Source organism: Mus caroli, chromosome 7, assembly GCF_900094665.2.
Source record: "Mus caroli chromosome 7, CAROLI_EIJ_v1.1, whole genome shotgun sequence".
NCBI classification, from domain to species: Eukaryota; Metazoa; Chordata; class Mammalia; order Rodentia; family Muridae; genus Mus; species Mus caroli.
The window spans coordinates 115,774,565-115,796,933 of record NC_034576.1 but is presented as its reverse complement, the minus strand read 5'-3'; the positions used below and the strand labels follow the sequence as shown (position 1 = coordinate 115,796,933).

The window sequence follows — 22,369 nt, the reverse complement described above, 5'->3', positions numbered from 1 at the left end:
CACTTTGTAGACCAGGCTGGCCTCGAACTCAGAAATCCGCCTGCCTCTGCCTCCCAAGTGCTGGGATTAAAGGCGTGCGCCACCACGCCCGGCTGTTTCTGCCTTCTCTTATCTGGAGGATTTAAAAGTATCCCAACATCCTTTTTTTCTTTTTAGTAGCCAGTTACAAAAGAAATCTCTTATACCTTTCTTAGCTTTGTAATGTACACATGGAAAAATACACTTCTTGCAAGTCTTGCTTTTGGCAATGAAAACAGATGAAACCATGGTCTTCTTTACTGAATACTTCTGATTTTTCAATTAAAACCTGAAACTGTTAATCTACATTCCATACACTCAAGAAGCACCTAAGAAATATGAGTACTATTACCCCTTTCTATGCTCGTTAGCTCTGCCATGGTAAAACACATTCATCATGTTAGCACCTGCTCTTAAATTACATCCCAACTCTTTACACAGTTCTAACTTAAAACTCTAAGTCCCAAGTGCTTAACAGTTTTGAAGAGCTTACTGGAAAAGGTTCTTTCCAACTGGCACCAACGATCGATGGCCTTACAATGGCAACATTTAGCTTTGCTCCTTCTTGCTGCACAACATACTCTGCCAATGCCTTGGTGTATATGTACGTGTTAGGTCTGTCGCCTATCAATTTTGGTGTGATATCATTTACTAGGCCATCATCCATCCATCTGGCAAACAAAAAAAATTACATGTACAAAAATTCCAAATATTTTATCATAGATAAAAACCTACTTAATTGAACTTTGTATGAACCTATGTATTGCTCTGATTTAAACATTTTCACAATAACCATTTTCTTTTCTCTCTGTGAGTGTGTTGTTGTCATTGTTGTTTTTTTAAGACAGGATTTCTCTGTGTACCCCTCCCTGGCTGTTCTGGACCTTGCTTGTAAACCAGGCTGATTTTTAACTCAGATTCACCTGCATCTGTCTCCTGAGTGCTGGGATTAAAGGCCTGTGCCACCACACCCAGCTTTCAAAATAACTGAAGAAAAAAAGTTGTCTCTTTAAATATCAATCACAGATCCACAATCTACAACTCCTGGATCAAATAAGAACCAATAGTCCTTTTATAAATCGTATGTTAGATAGCAAATTTAACTGACCTAAACCAACCATAGGCCTTTAGAAGGTATCATTTAGTTTAAACATTTAGCATTTCATGTGTCTTTGATCAGGGTGATCAGGAATGATAAGGTAAATCAAAATGAAGTAATTTACTATCAAATAGTTAAGAGTTCCTTTCCAAAGTCCAAATAAATTCCAAAATGTATCAAACCTCATATATTTCATTAGAAACTAAAGATGTTTATTACTTTCTAATAGAGTAACCAACAAATAAACACATTTGTTATTCACATGTTTACATTTAATATAAAAGGTCTAATAATCTAAATATTTAAGATGAACCACTGGAATTGTACATCTTCACAAGTGACATTAACAAATACTAGGATTAGTAAAAGTATTGAAGCATGTTATGAAATTCAATTAACAACCTACAATGCAGGTTTAATGCTTTAATGATCTCAACAGCTCTGAAGATCACCTGTTAAACAACCACAATCAGGTGATGTCCCAGTCTTTCCTCTTTTTACTCTAAGGCGCTGTGTCCTTGTTTCCAGATACTTGTCTTTCTTGCCTACTAAGTATACAATTAGATTCTGCATACTCGCTAACAACTAAGCATACTACAACTAGGGAAGCTTAAAATGCTTCACATGTGGAAGTACTTTGTGTATGTGGAAGACTCAGAACGTTAAACTGCAGGCAAATACATATCCAATGTGAGAAAGACTATAAAGGATGAGTTCTGAAAAGTGAACAGGATAGGTAGTTGGTAGGTAGGAGACTACCACCCACCCACACCCCTCAAAAAAATCTTGCTGAAGAAAGACTTGGGCCAGTAATCCTTATTTCTCCTGAGTTTACAGAGCAAACTCGTGAATCATTTACTAGATAGACTTCTTTGTAAACAAGGAAAGGAGAAAAAAGATTCAGGTCATAAGCTCTTCTCATTTCTTTACATGCCTGCATAAGCCAAGACTAAGAAGTCAAAAAGTAGTATTGTTTCATTAACTTCAGTTTTCTCCAGAATCCAAATACATCTATTGATCTGTAAGGAAAATGAGGTATATATTTAGGAACATCTTTGAAACTGAGTCATAAAATAAAGTAGATAATTCTCACAAGAAATGTCTCAGTCATCTCTGGTATTTCTTTTCTTACAATTCATTTCCTCAACATGAAAAGCCTTTCTTAAAGATCATGTGTGTTTAATTCTGAAGAAATCAAGGCATGGTAAGAATCAAAAGTAAGTAGAATATCTGTGAGGAAAGATGGAACCAAGGAAAAAAAAAAAATGTAAACAAAAAAAAAAAAAAAAAAAAAAAACCCAAAACAACTCAGAGATATATACTGTTTGAAAACAAACAAATTATGTAAGGATGTAATAGCTGTTGGAATGCCTCTATAATTGTAGTCCAAAAAAACAAAAACAAAAAAACAAACCCAAGAGCCCATGCTAAGAAAGCACAGACTAAAAAGCAAGTGGCAGTTGTGTGCATACACTTCACATAATGCTCTACCAAATACACATGTAGTCCTTAGTAACAACTGCTGATGAGAGCCCGGTCCTTAGAGAAGACGGTAACTAAAGGATTATAGTTCCTATGATTCTCTTAACCCAAACAGCTTCTTTATAGGTATTGTCCACTGCAGGAGAGGAGGTCCTTTAGTAAATTAGAACCTTGTGATTAAGCAGCCATTGGTCTCTGATCCACAGACGCTAGAATTGACTACCTAAAAAAAACCAAGCCTCTAACACATGGATAAATTATTCAGAGGCCTTTCTCTAATCATTAGCTAATCGAAAGGGAAAACTCTACATTGACCTCATCAACAGACATAACCCTGTACAATATGGCAGAGGATATGCAGAGTAAATACATACATGCATATGTTTATTTGTAGCACAGGGGTTAGAGGGAGTGAAGGGTATATATATTTGGACTCAGAGTCTTAGAATTAAAAGCAATGTGTATAAATTCAAACATACTCTAAAGAATCAATCAGCTTCTTGGGATCTACAGGGGGTGGATAAACTACTTCATCAATATGCTTTCGATTGCAGTAGGCATACGCTGTTGAGACATGCATGAACACTTCCAGATTCTTCATTTGCTGTGCAAGGAGAATAAGCTGTCGTGTAGCTATCACATTTAACTGGACAGCATCTCTGCAAGAGAAAGAGACAACGAAACTTAGAAACCTTATCTTTTTTCTTTAATCTATTTACAAACCAAATCTGAATTGTATTAAAGAAGTACAGAGAAAAAAAGCATAGTTAATTTGCAATTCCTCCTTTAGCTCTGAGTTGTTATATTTTATTTTAATATAAAGACTATTCACTATACCAAGTATGTGTAAATTTTCTGAATATAAACTCCAATAAGGGTTTGAAAAACAAAGCATACATTGTGATGTATAACAAGATTATGTACAAAGCTATGGAATCAGATTGGGCTCAGATCGGTGTGGTCTCACTTAAATATTCACTTAAAATGCTAAGTTGCACAAGTACTCAACCCTCAGCTTCCTCATCGGTAAATGGGAACAAGAAACAAAATCTCCTACCAAAATTAGGAAAGACTAAATGAAAAGAATAACTTGTATGCATTTTGTATGTTATTCTTGTCAACATCTCAAAACAGGCAGCTAGTAAATATTAAGATGAAGAGATAGCAGAAAAATGTTTTTCTATACAACTGTTCCTTAATGGTCCATGAAGACATGTATTGTACAACATAGTAATTATTAGACTTAATAACAATATACCAGAACACTAGAAATCACTCGTTTTTAAAGTGATTCAATACAGGAAAAGTTATGTGGGGTCACACACCTATTGATTAGTTCAGTTCAGCCACTGCACATGGACTATACATGCAAACATATAGAGGGGTCCCAGGCCAGAGAGACATCATCCTGTCTCTTATTGTTTCAGTAACCTTTAATGGCTGAGCCCAAGATATCCTACGTTAGAGTGAGAAAACGAAAGCTGAATAGCACCTAAGGAATCCGCAAGTTGTCCTATGGCTTTCAAACACACACCTGCACATATATAAAGGTAGAGGGAGTGACAGGTTGGAATACTCAACACTACTGAGTGGTAAAACTGGCAGAGTAGTTTTGTTATAACCACAAATTAATACAACTAATCTAAAAGAAACTAGAATAAAGTACCAGCAATTATTGAAATTATGCATTTATTAATCTAATAATCTAATTTTTAAAGCAAAACCTCACCCTAAGCCTAATTTTTCAAACAAGAAATAAAGTTTTTATACCAAGTGAAAATTACACATTATGTATCAACATGATAGAATATCATATAGTCACTAAAATATAACCATGTAAAATATTAGAAACCTATAAACTGCCAGGCAGTGGTGATGACACCTTAAGTCCCAGCACTGGAGAAGCAGAGGTAGGCAGATTTCTTTGAGTTCAAGGCCAGCCTCAGCTACAGAGTGAGTTCCAGGACAGCCAAGGTTACAGGGAGAAACCCTGTCTTGGAAAAAAGAGGAAGTGAGGGAGGGAGAGAGAAAAATGTAAATTATTTCTATGCTAAATTTAAAAGGTGAAATTATTAAATTAATTTTCAGGACTATGTAAAAATGTTACTGTGGTTTGTATATGCTTGATCGGGGAGTAACACTATTAGGAGATGTGGCCTTGATGTGGCCTTTGAGACCTTCCTCCTAGCTTCCTGGAAGTCAGTCTTCTGTTTGCCTTCAGGACATAATGTAGAACTCTGCTCCTCCTTCACCATGCCTGCCTGGATGCTGCCATGCTCCGGCCTTGACGATAATGGACTGAACCTGTAAGCCAGCCCTAATTTAATGTCATCCTTATAAGAGTTGCCTTGGTCATGGTGTCCTTCACAGCAGTAAAACAGTTATGTTTAAACATAGATTCAAAGAACTTTGAGGGATGTGTTTTTAAGACGGGGTCATGTGGCCCAGGGCTGGCCTGGAACTACCTATGTTGCCTAGGATGACCTCAATTTTATGATCTTCCTACCTCCACCTCTTGAATCCTGGGATTATACACATGCAGCATCACTCCAAGTGTGAAATACATTTATAAAAATGAGAATGGCTTCGAGCACTTTGCAAAATGTTCATATTGTCAGTATTTTAAAAATATGTCACAGACAATTCCATCTACCTGACTGTACAGCAATACTTTGATATTGATCTGTCTGAAAATAACGAGGACAAGGAGGTTATTGTTTAGGAAGAGGTATACTGAGAAACTGAGAATATTTTATTACAAGCTCCTGAGGACAGGACAAGAAGTTCTGGGTCACCAGAAACAAGGACTATCTCATAAAAGGAAAATAAATAAACAAATGACTTTAGACTATTTTTTTTCTTTTAATTGCACCTGATATTTTATTGAGAAAAATTAGAAGGGAAAAAAATTTTTTAATGAAACTAGGGTGGGGTCTTAAAATCACTTCAAATCTCAAATAAGGAGTGAAAAAAAAAATCTGTTCAAATGGAAATCTAGCAAGAGACCTTTCACAGAGAGGATACTATCCACCAGAGCATTAGAGAACGCACTATTTTCTTTCTCATTTACAAAACAATGGGGATCAGAAGGGTAATGTTTTGGAGAAAGGACACAAGGGATATTCTGTTGCATTGTCCTGAGAATGGTGACAGAGTTTCTAGGTCACAGAAAATGAGAATAACTCAAAAGACACACTCCTGTGCCTTGAGTCTCTCCACTCTGTCTGCATCCGAGAGTCCAAGCCTAAAGCCATAATAAAATAACATAAGTTACTTTAGTATCTGCAAGACTAGTTAACCTCACTCAATGGAAACCCTAGTTTCTATTTTGTTTGACTTCAGGCTGAGTTCTTTACATACTAGACCAGAAAGTAAACAGAAATAAAATTATATTTTGTTGGAAAAGCATCTTAAGACAGGCTTGCTAGAAAGCAAATAAGCTAGTGTAGCACTTCCCTAATGCAAGCATAAAAATCACTTCAGAAAGAAAAAATTAGTAAGGAAAAAAATTATTCCATTTCAATGGCTAATAAGCTTTCCTATTTGTCTCCTACAGATATCCCAAATTATTCAAAAATCTATTTGATGTTTTTATAAACTTTACTCCAGAGCTTATATTAAGCTTAAGATACACTTGGGAGTATATAAAAATGAAGGTACCTTTTTAATGATTGAAATAAGGACCAAGAAACTACATTCTAAGTAAGGCCATTTTGACAATTTTCTTTTCCACTCTTCTCATTCCCCACAAACTACTGTCTCAATGATCTCTTATTACTATTGTAAGAGTCACTTTTAAAAAATAAACTTGATAGAGACAGATGTTTAGGGTCAGTGACATCAAACTTAGAAGTAGGCATCTATAATTGTTAAGCTGTGTCTAAAGCAATGGCTCTGAAAGAGAAGCGTAAGTGCAGCTGCTCTTCAGGATAGCCAATGTTTCTGCTAAATGGAAGGAGGAGTCTCCAAAACTGCTGGGTCAAGTATACTCAAGAAACCTACTTTTTAAAACATGTTTTCCAGTTATTATAGTTTTCTTTTTAGAGGTAGAAAAGGGAGGATTTCCCTACAGGAGCACTTCTAAAAAAGCTCACAACCTGAGACTGAGCCAGGGACAGAACTAGAAAAATAGTCATCACAAAATGCCCAAACAAGCACCAGGATCCACCACAAGCCCTTCCCAGCATTTCTCTAGTCATATTACATTCTTACAGTCTGAATAATACACTTAAGATTCCACCATTCCTATATCTTAATCGGTGCTTTCACTCCTTTTAGAAACCTACCTCCATACTCATCCCCCTTAAGCCTCATCTCCTAGAACTGTTCCATTCCTAATATCTCATATATTTTCCCCAAGCCACTAGATTATTCTCTCTCTTCTGACTGTTTTTGACCTCATGATGGCTTCTCACTTCTTAAAATTCCTTTCCATGCAACTGATACTGTCCCATCTAGTGAATACAAGACCTCATGACTAACTACTTAAGCAACTACTTATTCCCCTCTTCCTCACCTTTTAGTCCTGTCAATTTCTCCCCATTTAATATTTGAAAAATATCTAAAATTAATGAGCTTTGCCTCCTCAACTCTCAACATATGCTGTCCAGTGCTGCCTGCATTTAGTTCTATATCAACAAAGTTAGCACATACCCCAGGGCTTTGTGAAAGAGTCCATACACAAACTTATCTTGGTTCCTCTCCAAGGATCCAGATATGGTGAATCCCCTCCTCCTACGTCCCCTCGTAGCAACAGTTTTATACCATGTGATATCTGTGACTTAGCAGATGGTGACTGTTATAACTGGTTTTTCCCTAAATGGCTATTATAGGCTATTTCCAGTATTTCTGAATATCTGGCCCAAGTCTAATGTTCTATCAATATTTAAATGTAAACATCCATTAAATTTGATTCACAGAAATAATTATGATGTGACTAGGGATAGAATAGTGAACATTCATATCTTGACATAGAAGAGAAAAATGATAAATTATCTAGGCTTTCTACCATGGTCTCTCTGGTATAAGAAATAATAACAATCCAAAGGGAACACAAAAGTAATATACTGTGGTCCTTCCTGTAAGGGTTATTTTGGGGGCTGGAGAAATGGCTTAGAGGTTAAGAACATTGGCTGCTCTTCCAGAGGACCCTGGTTCAATTCCCAGCACCAGTTTGGCAGTTCATAACTCTAACTCCAGTTCCAGGGCTTCCAACACACTTATGTAGACACATTCAAGCAAAACACCAATGTACATAAAAAAAGAAAAAGGAGTCATCAAAAAATGTTAAGGTTATTTTGATGTGTTTTACCCTAATTAATGTTTTCTGTTAATAAAACTTCCCTTTAAAAGCACCTAATTTCCCCCTTTAAGTGGACAAGAACTATAGTATCTACTGTGCACCAGCCCCTGAAAACTACTAAGTTTAAGGTGGCTATGTAAACACTTATGTATGTAACTCCAAGGCTTCTTCCCTTTTCTCCATAGTGTTACCTCAGCCACCTCAGGAGTAAAATGGATTCGCCTACAATAAGCTTGGTAAAGTTAGGAAGAAACAAGTGAGCAATGCTTTGAGGGCTGTAAAGCACAACCCTGAAACTGTAAGAGAGTGGTAGCAACTTCATACACCAAAATGCTTGGTATTGTGTTCTCACACAAAGTGATTTCTATTAAGAGTTATATTTTTATGTTAAAAAAAAAATATGGGGAGTACTGCCAAAGCCATTTACAATCAGAGCTTAGCCTTTTAAGCATTTTTGAAGAGAAGGGCATCACAAATATTCTTAAACCTAAAAACAAATGCATTCTCATTTAAACTAGTATAAGATTATATAATGAGATTAACTTGTATATTTAGATACACCATCAAAAATAACAGTCCTATAAATTAAATGCCATTATTTGAAATATATATTCATTTACTTTCTAAAAAGATTTATTTTTAGTTTATGTGTATGGTTGTTTTACCTGCATATATGTCTGTGAACCATGTATTTGCTAGTGTCTACAGGGGCCAGAAGAGAGCGGCCAATCTCCTGGAATGAGTGCAAGCCATCATAAGGGTGCTGGCAATCAACTGAGGACCTCTGGAAGAGTAGCCAGTGCTCTTTGCTGCTGAGCCATCTCTCCATCCCTTCACTTTATTTTTATTTATTTATCTTTATTAGATATTTTCTTTATTCACATTTCAAATGTTATCTCCTTTCCTGGTTTCCCCTCCAACCCCATCCTCGCTCCACCCCTGCTTCATCAACCCACCCACTCCTGCTTCCTGGCCCTGGCATTCCCCTATACTGGGGCATAGAGCCTTCACAGGACCAAGGGCCTCTCCTCCCATTGATGACCGACTAGACCATCCTCTACTATATTATGCAGCTAGAGACACGAGTCATACCATGAATTTTCTTTGGTTGGCAGTTTAGTCCCAAGGAGCTCTGGGGGTACTGGCTAGTTCATATTGTTGTTCCTCCTATGGGGCTGCAAACCCCTTCAGCTCCTTGGGTCCTTTCTCTAGCTCCTTCATTGGGGACACTGAGCTTTGCCAGTGGATGGTTGTGAGCATCCACTAATGTATTTGTCAGACACTGGCAGGAGACAGCAATATCAGGCTCCTGCCAGCAAGCTCTTGTTGGCATTCACAATAGTGTCTGGGTTTGGTGGTTGTATATGGGATGGATCCCCAGAAGGGGCAGTCTCAGGATGGTCATTCCTTCAGTCTTTGCTCCAAACTTTGTAACTCCTTCCATGGGTATTTTGTTTCCCCTTCTAAAACCAAATAACCCTATTATTTTTAAAATACTTAATACCGGAATGTTTTTTGTTTTTGTTTTCAGAAGGATGTAGCCTGAAGTTCAAATATTTTAAATTTAACTTTATTTTTGACATTACCTTGTCCCTTAACAATGCCACCAAAGCAGAGTTTTTCAAATATAAACAGAGTGACTATAACATACAAGCCATTTCTTAATATGCAAAACTTGAGCCTAATTTTGATCACTGTTCTATATATTGTATAGGTAGAATGGAAGCATAGGGGATTCTGACACTACATGAAAAGGTGACCAAAACAGCTACTGAGTGAACTATTCCTACCTTCCTACCCAAGTACATCCTATTTTCTTCTAGTTCACTGTTTGCTTATATCCTATTTCATGAAGTCATGGCAAGGTTTTCTAATTGGCATATACTAGCTATCTTCCATATAATAGCTATTTTCTATGTTTCATTTAAAAATGATAACAAAAGAGAATTCTGTTATCGAAAGTCACTATTAACTTATGACAATTTTGTATCACTCTCAAAACAACTTCAATAAGAAGAGGAGTTAACATTATGTCTATAAAGTATGAAATTCAAATGTTAGTAAGTATCTGTTCTTACCTTAAATTTTCATTAAATCTTACAGTAGCTGCACAGTGGAATATGACATTTGTAGAGTCTATAATGATCTCCTTATCTTCTTCACTGAGAGCCAGTTTAGGTTGCGTGAGTTCACTGTTGATCGCTATAATTTTCTCTCTAAAATCTGGATTTTCATCTCTCAACCTGTCGAAAAGCTATCAAATGGGAAGATATTTATTCTATGGGTAGATATTTATTCTAATCTACTTTCAAAGCCTACTGTAAACTCTTTCCCCACCAAAGACAGTTATTTTAACATTTTAGATTTCTTGGGGCACAGAAGACTGCTCATCTTACAGACACAGACTTAAGACTCAGCGAGTTCAAGAAGTGCTCCAAGAAAACAGATGGTAGTCAGCAACACAAACACTAACTGTCCGTGCTCTGGATAAGTAGAGCTGCTTTCTGCCCACCAGTACTCCCATTACTTCCTACTTTAAGTTTACTGATACCTTTTCAACGTTCTAAAACATACTTCATGATCAGCTATTTTACTTGCTGAGAGGATACTGAGGGCGGAACTCTGAGCCTCTTCACATATTCTTGTTAAGCACTCTCCATCTAAGTTATTTATTTACATCCCCAGCCCGTGATCAACTATTTTAGTTGAATTTCCACCATCCAATCAAGTTTCTTTTCCTTGAGGCATTCCTATAAATCAATGGTTCTCAACCTGAGGTAATTTTGGTCCCCAGTAAACATTTGGTGATATGTGAAATACTTGTCAGAACTGGATCCTAATGTATATAGGCCAGGGATCCTGTTGATCACCCAATAACATACCAGTACTTTATAAGAAAATACTATCCAGGGTGAAAATGTCTTCAGCACAGTTAAATAAGTAATACCTTCCCCACTCCAATACTGTTAATATATTAATAATATATATATTCTATCTATGTTCTTTATTTCTGTTTCAAAATCATGGTGGGCTACAGAGTTCCAGTACAGTCAAGGCTACACAGTGAAATCCTATCTCAAAATAAAAATAAAAAACAAAACAAAACAAAGAGTAATTTAAACCTTATTAGAAAATTTGGTCTATCATAAAAGAAAGCTTTTTTCTTTTCCTGATTCTAGTTCACTGCCATATTGCAAACTTACTAATTTTCCCCCAGATTTACTTTTGAATACTGAAGCAAAATCCTAAGCTAATCATGCTTCACAAAATTCACACAAGCATGTTCTTTTCACCCCTTCCATATGCTCAGCTCCCAAACTTACCTTGCCACTGAGGATTTCCTCCACTCGCTCTTGGGGTGTCTGACCAGCTTTTTGCCTCACCAAAACATAGACTGAATTCACCCTGGGACAAGACCTCAGCAACTTTTCCAGAAGCACCTTGCCTAAGAAACCAGTGGCTCCGGTGAGAAGGATATTCTTCCCTTCGTAGTATTCTGGGATTGAAACCATCGTGACTGTGAGAGAAACATGACAACATTAGTTTACAAATGTATGTTCAATCTTACTAGGATCTCCCAGTTTCCACATAAATATTTTAAAAGGTTGGCAAAAATCAAAATTGAATTTTGACAACAGAAGAATCCAACTTTTGTTCATTATACTACAGTGGAAGCAAGAATGGATTGCAGCTCCCTCAAGAGCTACTTCTTTCCTGGATTATATCAGACAAGTCACTCACATTTTCCGGTCCCAAGTTTCCTTACTTTAGTTCAGTTGTATTAAAAATATCTCTAAAACTTCCTTACAATAAGAACTCAAATATTGATTCAACCTCTGTTAAACCCTGATTACAACTGAACTATGATTCTGTTCCCAAAGAAATTTATAACACTGAATGGATGTCAGCAGACTCACTGGGCTTGAATAACACACCAGGTGTCACATCACCGGTCATCAACCACTGAAACAGGAAGAGGTAACATCAAATCCTTTCTTCTACACATACTTGATAGTAAGAAAAAAAAGTTGTGAAAAATACACAAGAAATTGGTGTGTGTGTGAATGGGGTGAGTACAAGAAGGTCTATGAAGTATGTTACTATACGAGACTATTACACTATATTGAAATCTAAACTCTATGCTATTTAGAAATCCATACCCATAGAATGAAATAGTAACACATGCCCAAGGGCATGCAGTACAATCAGAGAGGAGAAAAAGCTTCAATAGTACTTTAGTCTCATTTAAGCTGAAAAGTGTAACAGATGCATATGTTTTATGTCCTAGAATCTTCTAACTTACATGTGTTCTGAAGGTGTGGCCCATCTTCCCTAGACAAACATGGCAACCACTCCTCAAAAAGGCTTCTCTTTACAGCAAATGGAGAGCATCACAGAAAACAACTGTACATAAGGCAGAGATCGATCGTGGGGAGCCCAGCCCCAACATATATATCTACATCTTTATCACAGCTCCTCCATCAGGGAATATCACTTAAGGGGAATGGAAAGATTTAAAAAGCCAGAATATCAGGAAGTCAGCCATAAAACAGTCTCTCCTGGAAATGGCTACATAAACAAGATCGAAACACAATGGGCAAGTTAACGTGGGACAGGGAAATCTAGCAACATTTCACCCCTAGACAAAGAACTACAGGGAACTTAAATGCTGTAAGAAGGAGAATCATCATCCTCTCCCTTACTGGTTGTCCAATGCAGACTGGTCAGCCTTGAAACCATATACATAAAAGCAGTAAAAGTGGACTCAACAGGCTCCACCTATTTTTGCATACACATATATACATATATGGATGTAACAAATACAACCAAAGGAAAAAAGGCTATCAATTTTAGAGTTGTGGGGAATATAGGAGGAGTTAGAGAGAGGGTAGTTAGGAATGGTTGGAGGGAGGAAATAGAGGAGGAAGGGATGCCATTTTATTTCAATTATTATTTTTTTAAATATAGGAACAAAAATCTATAGATAAGCAAAAGGAGTTTAGAATAAAACAGAATGACTTCTAGAAAACAGATGAGAATGAACTGACAGAGAGGCCATGGTAGAAGAAAAGTAATGTAAGGAGGTCAGAGCTGTATTTATCATCTCAACTGAAACCCAGGAGAAAACACCAAACTCAGGATCAGAGTATAAAGTCAAGGTACTCAAAAAGCACGCACAGAACAGCCAGACCACTCCTATCAGTCTGATTTTCTGTATGAACATTGCTCTACCCTTAATATTTGTATATGCTTGAGAAGGGTATCCAGATGGGTGTTTGAGACAAAACTGATATAGGCTAAGCCTTCGGATCAAGGAGGCTTCACAAACAATATTAGGCTCTTACCACTCTTATAGACTGCCCACCAGAACTACTTTAATAAGACCCTGTTGCTGAAGACACCACATACACTGGTTATAAGGCATTGCTGGAACCAAGTTGGAAGCTTCTTCCTGTTAGTTAGCGTTCATTGTACCTGAAAGTACTATGCAGTTTGCTGGAGTGAAGGTAGCAACTGTCTTACTCAGCCATGAACCCTAAAATCTGCAATACCAACTGGCCAGGCAAGATGTGCTCACCCATGCAGTGGTGTATAACTGTTATGGAAATAACCAACTGCTTTTTACTTTACTGTATTTGAGGCCTACTCCACAACAGAGACTTCATATCTGGTACTGTAACTTGATCTAAAACCCCATGGCTACAAACAACTTAGACACTAAAGGGGAAGCTTACTATTGTTGCCAGGTAAATTACCACGGCAACAGCTGTTTTCCAAATATCTACATTTATACCCAGATAATCCTAGTTAAATTCTTTGGATCTTAGAGAAAGAGAGAGACAGACAGAGACACACAGAGAGAAACAAAGAGAGAGAGAGAGACAGACAGGGAGGGACAGATAGAAAGGGAGAATTAGAATGGAGACTAATGGGGTTAGAAAGGAGATACGGGACAACAGAAAGGACATTAAGGGACTACACATGTATAAAGTTATCAAAACAAATTCATTAAAAGTTTTAAAGTATTACATCTGCAAAATAAGTACTACAAAAAAGGAACAAAGATATACCATGTTTGGAAATCAGCAAGCCAGATAAAGGTAGAAAATCCAAGGAATAACTTACAAAGAATTAGTGAATGAGTTTAGCAAGCTCCTATCATGGATGGGCAAAGAGTTAGCTATTGGCACTCCTAAGAACAACAAAAAATTATCATTCAGAAGAGGGGAAAACTCTTAGCAAGTAGATGTTTCTCTAAGTGACACTATATTCTCTGATTCAAAAGTTTGGCAAAAAGAAGTTAAAAGTCTCACAAAGTGCTGTTTACCAAATATTACCACTGCCTTCCAGGAATTCACTAAGGTTTACTTGCCAAAAGTGTTTTCCAACAGCTGTTTTAAAAAAGAATATTTTCACCTAAAATCTCATTAAGAGAAACATACCATAGAGCGACTTAAGATATATTCTTAACTAAAAATTCAAATCCAGATTCTGCCACTTAAGCTAAAGCTACTACTAATCAGAACCTGTTTTATTTGTAAAATAGACAGCATGCAGGTCTTATAGGCAAACAAATCCTAAAGTGACCACATGAAGAATTAGAAAATGACTAGGACAGCAACTTAGATACAAAATAAACTACTTTTAAGTGCATTTGCCTAACAAATATCCTAGTTCTAATGGAAGGGTAATCAGGTTAATAGTTTTGGAAACTTAAGTAATTAAAATTAAGGTCCTCTTCATTTTTAACTCTAAGAAAATTTACCACTTTAAAAGAAGTATATTTTTATTTCCAAGAAACAGACATCCCCTTACCCTGTAATGAAACAAAATAAAATGAAACAAAAAATGTAATTAGAGCTTCCAATACAATGCTGTGATGGTTAATTTCAATTTTCAACCAGATAAGATTAAAAAACCAAGGCATTAATGAGACACTGTTCTAAGTGTGACTGTAGGATATTTCCTCATTTAAAGCTCTCTGAATTTGATTTAAATGTTTCTGAAAACGAGCAAGCTATGGCTATGAAGAAACTGTTCAGCTCCAGTTTCTTGACTGTACCTTGTCCCAAGCTTCCCCACTTAGGTACCAACGTAAAGGTGAATAACCTTATTTATACAAATAAACAACTACCACCATATATTAGGAGTAACTTGGTACATTAAATTTACCAAGACACACTAAAGCAAGGCACTGAAAAACAATACATGTAAATGGCCCGCAAACCTAGGACAGAAATGGATCAAAGCAAAAGCAAGACATATAGACTGCAGCACAGAGCAGTAAACCATCACTTTCCCAAGGACTAATCCTGTCTCCCTCCAGCCTCTGCCAAAATCACCAGGCCAAACTCCTGTTTCTGTACTCATCTCAGCACAATCCTATATATAATTCAACTGTCCACTTTAACACTACCCAGACCTTTCACCTTTCTAACAATTGGTTTGTAAGCCTAATACTGGCTACCTGTATTTAATCTATTGTTTAGCTCCTTTATATTCTTTTTTACAACATTCTATAATCTAAATATTATTTGAAGTGTATTATGTAATTTTAGTGTTGCATTGTTAACAAATGATTTAAGAACTATAAGAAACACAATTTCAAGTGAAACCAGGAATATTGGTGAAGATGAGCTGGTAACATTTAAAAGATGAGCTGGTAACATTTAAAAGGCTCGCAAACTTCATTCAATATCTTTCTGACACTGTGGAAAGACACAAGCCACAGTTTGTCATAGCTGTCATAGCTCATTCATGGCAACAGGCATGGTCAGTAGGATTCTGTTCACCAAAGACAGAATGCAATGAATAGAAATTACTGACAAAATAACTGAAAAAATGTATGAAAAATTTTCAAGAAAATTAAGCCTTCTGGTGATACAGGCAAAATTCAGCACCCATACCAGATACGTTTGAACTAATAAACAAGTAATTTTTCAAAGAATCATTAATTTTATAGTGTAATTGTTAAGCTCGGTAATAAGATTATTTAAAAAACAGCATTATCTATTTATTGGTCAAATACAGTTAATGATATACAAATAATACAAACAATAACAATTAATTATTTAAATTAATGATTTTAGCAAAACCAGGCTTATATCAAGTATATGAAGATTCATAGAAATAAACCAGAACTACTCACTTACTGGCTGACAATAATTAACAAGCCCCCAAACACTCTTAAGGGCTCTGGTGCTACTCTCAGACTACTCCAGTAGATACAACACAAACATATAGTCACTCCCCCCACCCCCCACTTTGTTTTTCGAGACAGGGTTTCTCTGTCTAGTCTTGGCTGTCCTGGAACTTTCTCTGTAGAGCAGGCTGGCCTCAAACTCAGAGATCAACTTGCTTCAGCCTCTCGAATTGAATTCTGGGATTAAAAGCATGCACCACCATTGCCCAGCCATTCATGTTGCCCCTTTACTTAGGCTAGTCTGAAATTTTTAAACATAGAAATGGAGATGAACCAAAATAGTACTAATAGAGTAAAAATGGGTATGATAAGTTTGGAAAGCTTCCCAGCAGTATTTTAGGAACATTTTCAAACAACAGTATTATCTTTAAAAACTCTCAAATGCCCATTGGTAGTAAAATGTAATTACAACAACATTTTATATAGCAATGCAGTTGAAAAGAGCTCTTAAATATTAGCCAAAGAATACAGATAAAAATAATATAGTCTGTGAGATTCTCTTTATTTACACACACACACACACACACACACACACAAAGTCAAGATATCTCAGGGAGAAGGAAGGGGCACAAAGTAGGCTTTATGGGGATCTAATTCTCCACTCCCTTGGCACAAGCTGACTACATGAGTGAGCTTACCTTATGATTATTCACTAATAAAGCTGTACTTGTAAACATTTGATTAGACTTGAGGAAGTTTTTTTATATAGCAACTCCTATGTCATTCCTACGCTGCATCATCCCTCCTAAGTAGTCCTCCACATCTAACTGGATTCTAATATAAGCAGCATTGCCTGGGGGGGGGGGGGGAGTCAAACAACTCTTTCAAAAGTGTCCTACATCAAATATCCTGTATGTCAGATACTTACATTACAATTCAGAACAGTAGCAAAATTAGTTATAAAGTAGCAACAAAAATAACTTTATGGTTGGGGTCACTACAACATGAGGCTGAGAACCATTGGTATACGCCTCTTTAGAAGTAACAGTATTTAAAGCATACTAACTGCAAGTATATACCTGAGTCTGGCCCAAGAACTCAAAAACTTCAGTCTGAAGCTGGGTGCCACTTAGGCATTATGCTTACAAGAAAGACAAGCGCAGCTTTACAAAGCCTCAACTCATAAGGAGCCCAAAACCTTAAACCTAAATTCTGTTACTTAGTGCATCAACTGTTAAGGTGTTCACCTACCCACAACACTCTAGTTCATTCCCAATTCTCCAAAGACACTAGACAGAGCAACAAACCACCACCCTAAGGCCAAATCTCTCCTATTCCCTGGTTTTGCATATGACATTTTATTGTAATAACCATAAATAATCTAGAATTTCAACCTGTCTACCTTTCACTATAACTAACAGTTACATAGTCCCAAAGAGTTATATAGTCCCAAAGCCTAAAATATTCCATCTGGCCTTTTATAGAAAAAGCTTAGACAAAGATACTAAGTTTGTGTTCCTGTTCTAGGAATGCATTCTGATTTATCACTGTCCCTAAAACTCTTGACTCAAACGCTGACACACTCACAATATGCCTAACTATTATACTACTCTCTCCCCAGAACCTAACACTAAAGTAATGGTCTCTACTGAAAATGCTAGTCCCTAATATTGCAGACAAAACAAAAAACAAAACAAAACCCCCTATATGAAAGATTTAAGTGGTAAAGCCACATAGACTTTTGCTGTAATTCCTCTACACACTCCAACACCTCAAATGTCTTTACCAATCCAATTAACAACCAAGTTCAGGATACCCTTCCATGTCTACCCTTCTTTAAATATATCTTTCACATGTGCTCCTTGGGAGCCACAAATGAACACTTCACTAGAACTTCCCAAACATTAAAGTACTCAGAAATCACCTGGGGGCCTGTTAAAATGCTGATTCTAATTCAATTGGCCCTTGTTCCTGAAAGCTACTAAGTGATCATGGGGCCTCTCTCTGAACTGACCCATGTCTACTACCAGCTGATTGAGTTCCTGTGCCCCTGAGTAGCAAGGCTATTTAATAATTTATAATGATTTGGTTATTTTTGCTGTTGTTTTTATGTTTGTTTTGTTGTTATTTTGCTTTTTAATATTTTTTTCTTATCTATGTATTTTTTTAATGTATGAGTATTCTCTCTGCATGTATACCTTCATGACAAAAGAGGCCATCAGGCTCCTTTACAGATGTTTGTAAGCCACCACCTGGGTTCTGGGAATTGAACTCAGGATCTCTGGAAAAGCTGCCAGTAGTCTTCACCTCTGAGCCATCTCACCTGCTCCACAGATATTAGTTTTAATGAAAAGACACTGAAGTATCAGAATATTCCCTCTTTCATCCACTCCTCTTATACACTAACATCATATATCCACAATGACATGAAGCAGTGTTTCAAATTGTCCTAACTGGTAGAGCAAGATGCACTTTTATCTACCAGATTTCCAATCACTAATAAAAGTTTGTTCTTTTTTTTTAATCAAGTATACAAAAGGAACAGAATCTTAATGAGGGAATGGAATTTGGCAATGTGTATCTATAAAAATGCAAATGCCCATTACCTCTTGATCTTGAAAATATTTCTAAAAAGTATCCCCCAGTTCTTCTTTCCACATGTGTGAAAAGGCTGTACCCACTGCAGTAAAATGCAAAACCCTAATGTCCACTTTTACAGAGGAGCAGGTAAAACTTAAAATGTTCCTCTAGTGGTATATTCTGTATTTAAACAAAGAATAAAGTGGCGTGGCATTGAATATATTGGTATAAAGTAGCAATTCATGATTAAATAACCCAAGATGACATCAATATCATATCCCTTCCCCACAAAGTTCAGGGTTTGTTTTGTTTTGTTTTGTTGTTGTCTGGAATATTAGGGACTAACTAGCATTTTCAATAGAGACCATTACTTTAGGGTTAGGTTCTGGGGAGAGAGAAGTATAAAGCTAGGCATATTGTGAGGGTGTCAGAAAAGGGATAACAAGTCTTGAAAAGCCAGAGTTCCAGGAGGACCAGACCAAAACAGTGTCATGACAGGACTGCTGCATGTATGAACTCACAGCTGTGGTTACCTGCAAAGATCAAGCCACTCAACATTAAAGCATAGAAAAGCCTCTACCCGTAGCTGAGGAGCTACTGACAGCTGTTGGCTTCTGGGGGAGAAAAAGCCAGCTTTCTTTAATGATGTGGATCCTAGTAGATGGACCATACTGCAGTGGATGGCGTCACACCCACTGAGTATATGAACACCACAAACTGCATTAGTGAGTTAAGGAAAAAAAAAAAAAAAGACATGAATTTGGAAGGGGGTTGCCTGGAAGTAGATCTAGGAACAGTTAGAGGAGAAGCAGCTTGAGTGAATATGATCAAAATGACTGTGTTCATGTATGAAATTCTAACAAAATTTATAAAAATATTTAATATTTTAAAAAATATTAAAATAAGAAATTAAAACACTTAATAATCTTTTAAAAGTTTTTTTTTAAATGTGTGTATTTTTACTACATGTGTATCAGCGGACTGCTTACATGCAATGCCATGGAGGTCAGAACAGAGTGCTGGATCTCCAGGAACTAAAGTTACAGATGATCTTGAGATGCCATGTGGATGCTGAGAATCAAACCCAAGTCCACTGAAAAGCAACCCAGTACTCTTAACTGCTGAGCCATATCTCCTGCCTCTCTCCAAATATTACTTTAAAACATTAAAAATGCAATACATGGATATCACTTTTCTGGAAAAGGAATTTCTTAAATGTATTCATGTTTTTATGGATTATTTCTCAAGGAGAACCAAAAACTTGTTAATACTGGCGGCTTCTGAAGAAAGGTATCTGTAACTTAAAGTGGGGATGCAGGAAATTAGCTTTTCTGTATTTTTCCCTTCTACAAATTTAGAGATACTAAGGACTGAATGTGAAAGTTTCAAAATGGATGCCTAACTACTCAATCCTGCTTTCTATCAATTTCCATCTCCTAAAGCTATAACTCAAGGTTGGCTCTATTTACTTTTCTTTTAAAACTGTCTCTCTATGCATTTAATATACAAACACATTAGTCAAGGTCCACTAGTGGAGACAGCTGGGTAAACAGATGGACAAAGAAGAGAGTATTTCAGTTCTCATTCACTCTGTCTGTCTGTCTGTCTGTCTCTCTCCCACACACATACATACATACATACATACATACATACATAATACATAGACACACAGTGTGTCTGTGCATAAACAAAACCCCTGCATATATAGGAAAGGGACCTATATCCTCACCCCTTTATTTATTTATTTATTTATTTATTTATTTATTTATTTATTTAAAGTCAAGGCAGTGTTCTCATTGAATTGTCCAAACAGGCTTAAATTTGTTACTCTTGTGCCTCAACCACCCTAGCAGCTGGGATTACAGGTCAACACCACCAAGTCTGTCTTTATTCATTTTTAAGCTCCCAATTTGGTGTAATTCTTGTGTATAGCATAGCATATACAATATAAAATTAATTCCTTAATTTTGTTTATTTTGTTTTTCTATACCTCAACTGGAAAGTCTCTTGTCAGCAGCAGACAGGCAAGATAGTTAAGCTAAATGATCTTTTAACATTCCTTAAGTTGTATGACTTAAAAAGTAAAATTTAAGCTAGAGAGATGGCTTAGAAGAGAACATACTGTTTTTGCAGAGAACCTGAGATGGGTTCTCAGCACTCCCTTTAACTCAGCTCAAGGGGATCATATGCTTTTGGCCTTTGCAGACACTAGCACTCAGCTGCACATACCCCCACCCCAACTAAAAATAAAATAAATCTTATAAAAAAAACTAAACAAAAAGTAGTTTCAAATATTCCCTAAGAGGAAGAAATCCAAAATATTCTAAACCATGGGTCAGCAAAGATTTCCATAAAGGACTAAAAAGTAAGCATTTTCAGTTGTGTGACCCATAGCTCAGAAACAACTTTGCAACTTCTATTATAGCATAAAGTGGATTGTGTTTGGAATTGTTTGTCATCCCATCAAAACTCATGCTGCAGTTTAATCTCCACTGTGAATTATTAAGGGAATAGAAATCTAATTCAGCTATTATGTTTAGACATACACATACATTCCGTCTCTTGTCATACCTTGTCTGTCTTGGGACTTTGTGAACAAGGAAGACATCACCATATGCAGCACCTTGAGCCTTCAACTCTAAGCTAAATAAACCCTTCTTTATAAATTATTCCGTTTCAGATATTTCATTACAGTAATATAACATGGATTAGGCAGCAATAGAAAATAAACAAAATGGTAGGACTATGTTTCAGTAAAACTTAAAAAAAAAAAAAAATCAGAGAGCCACCATTTGTAGACCATGGATGCCAAGACAAGTTCTAAACAATAATTTCTAGTATTTCACGAGCATTCAGGAAAATGAAGCATGAATGAGAAAAACATCACAGTTCAAAAATACAGTCTAGAAATGCACTACTACTAACACAGGAAGAACACTATCTAACACGGCCAAGGAGTCATAGAGCATCAAATCAAGCCAGGCATGGCTCTCCCCACACTTATTTCACACTTCCAGCCTCTAGAACCATGAGACAATAAATTTCCATGAAATAAGGAGCCAAACTGTATGAAGACTTGTAACCATCACCCTAAAAAACTGATAGAAGGCCAAATGTCATAGTGACTATAATTAAGGCCCTAGGCAAATGGCCTTCTAAAGATGATGCCTAAGCTTCATGTCAAGATAAATATGCATTCTTCCCAACACACAGGAAGACAGCTGCAGCTACAAAAATACATTCTAAATACTTAAGGCTGGAACAGCTTTTCAAACAAGCACAAGAAAGAATAGGAGAAACAATGTTTTACATCCCAAAGATGAAAGATCACAAGAAGGTTGGGAACACAGAATACATCATCTGGGTACATGTGCTTATGGATCATATATCTGTGTGTCATCAAATCTCAGTGAATAGCAGCAGATGCAGAAGAAGTAGTATTCTGGTTCTATATCACTATTTAACGAAGGAATTTATTTTTTTAATTAGGTATTTTCTTCATTTACACTTCAAATGCTATCCCAAAAGTCCCCCATCCCCTCCCCATCCCCACTCCCCTACCCACCCACTCCCACTTCTTGGCCCTGGCGTTCCCCTGTACTGAGGCATATAAAGTTTGCAATACCAAGGGGCCTCTCTTCCCAGTGATGGCCGACTAGGCCATCTTCTGCTACATATGCAGCTAGAGACACGAGCTCCGGGGTACTGGTTAGTTCATATTGTTGTCCCACCTATAGGGTGCTTT

At 36.7% G+C, this 22,369-nt stretch overlaps 1 protein-coding gene across 1 annotated transcript in view; it reads right to left on the bottom strand.

Moving 5' to 3' along the window:
• Positions 1-22,369, bottom strand: part of Far1 (fatty acyl-CoA reductase 1) — a 54,958-nt gene that overhangs the window by 18,530 nt on the left and 14,059 nt on the right. Inside the window, exons 3-6 of the mRNA XM_029479583.1 lie at positions 11,225-11,418; positions 9,980-10,155; positions 3,079-3,258; positions 470-689 (exon numbers count right to left, since the gene is read on the bottom strand). Coding sequence (XP_029335443.1) covers positions 470-689; positions 3,079-3,258; positions 9,980-10,155; positions 11,225-11,413 — 765 coding nt within the window. The 5' untranslated portion in view covers positions 11,414-11,418. The remainder of the gene's footprint in view (positions 1-469; positions 690-3,078; positions 3,259-9,979; positions 10,156-11,224; positions 11,419-22,369) is intronic.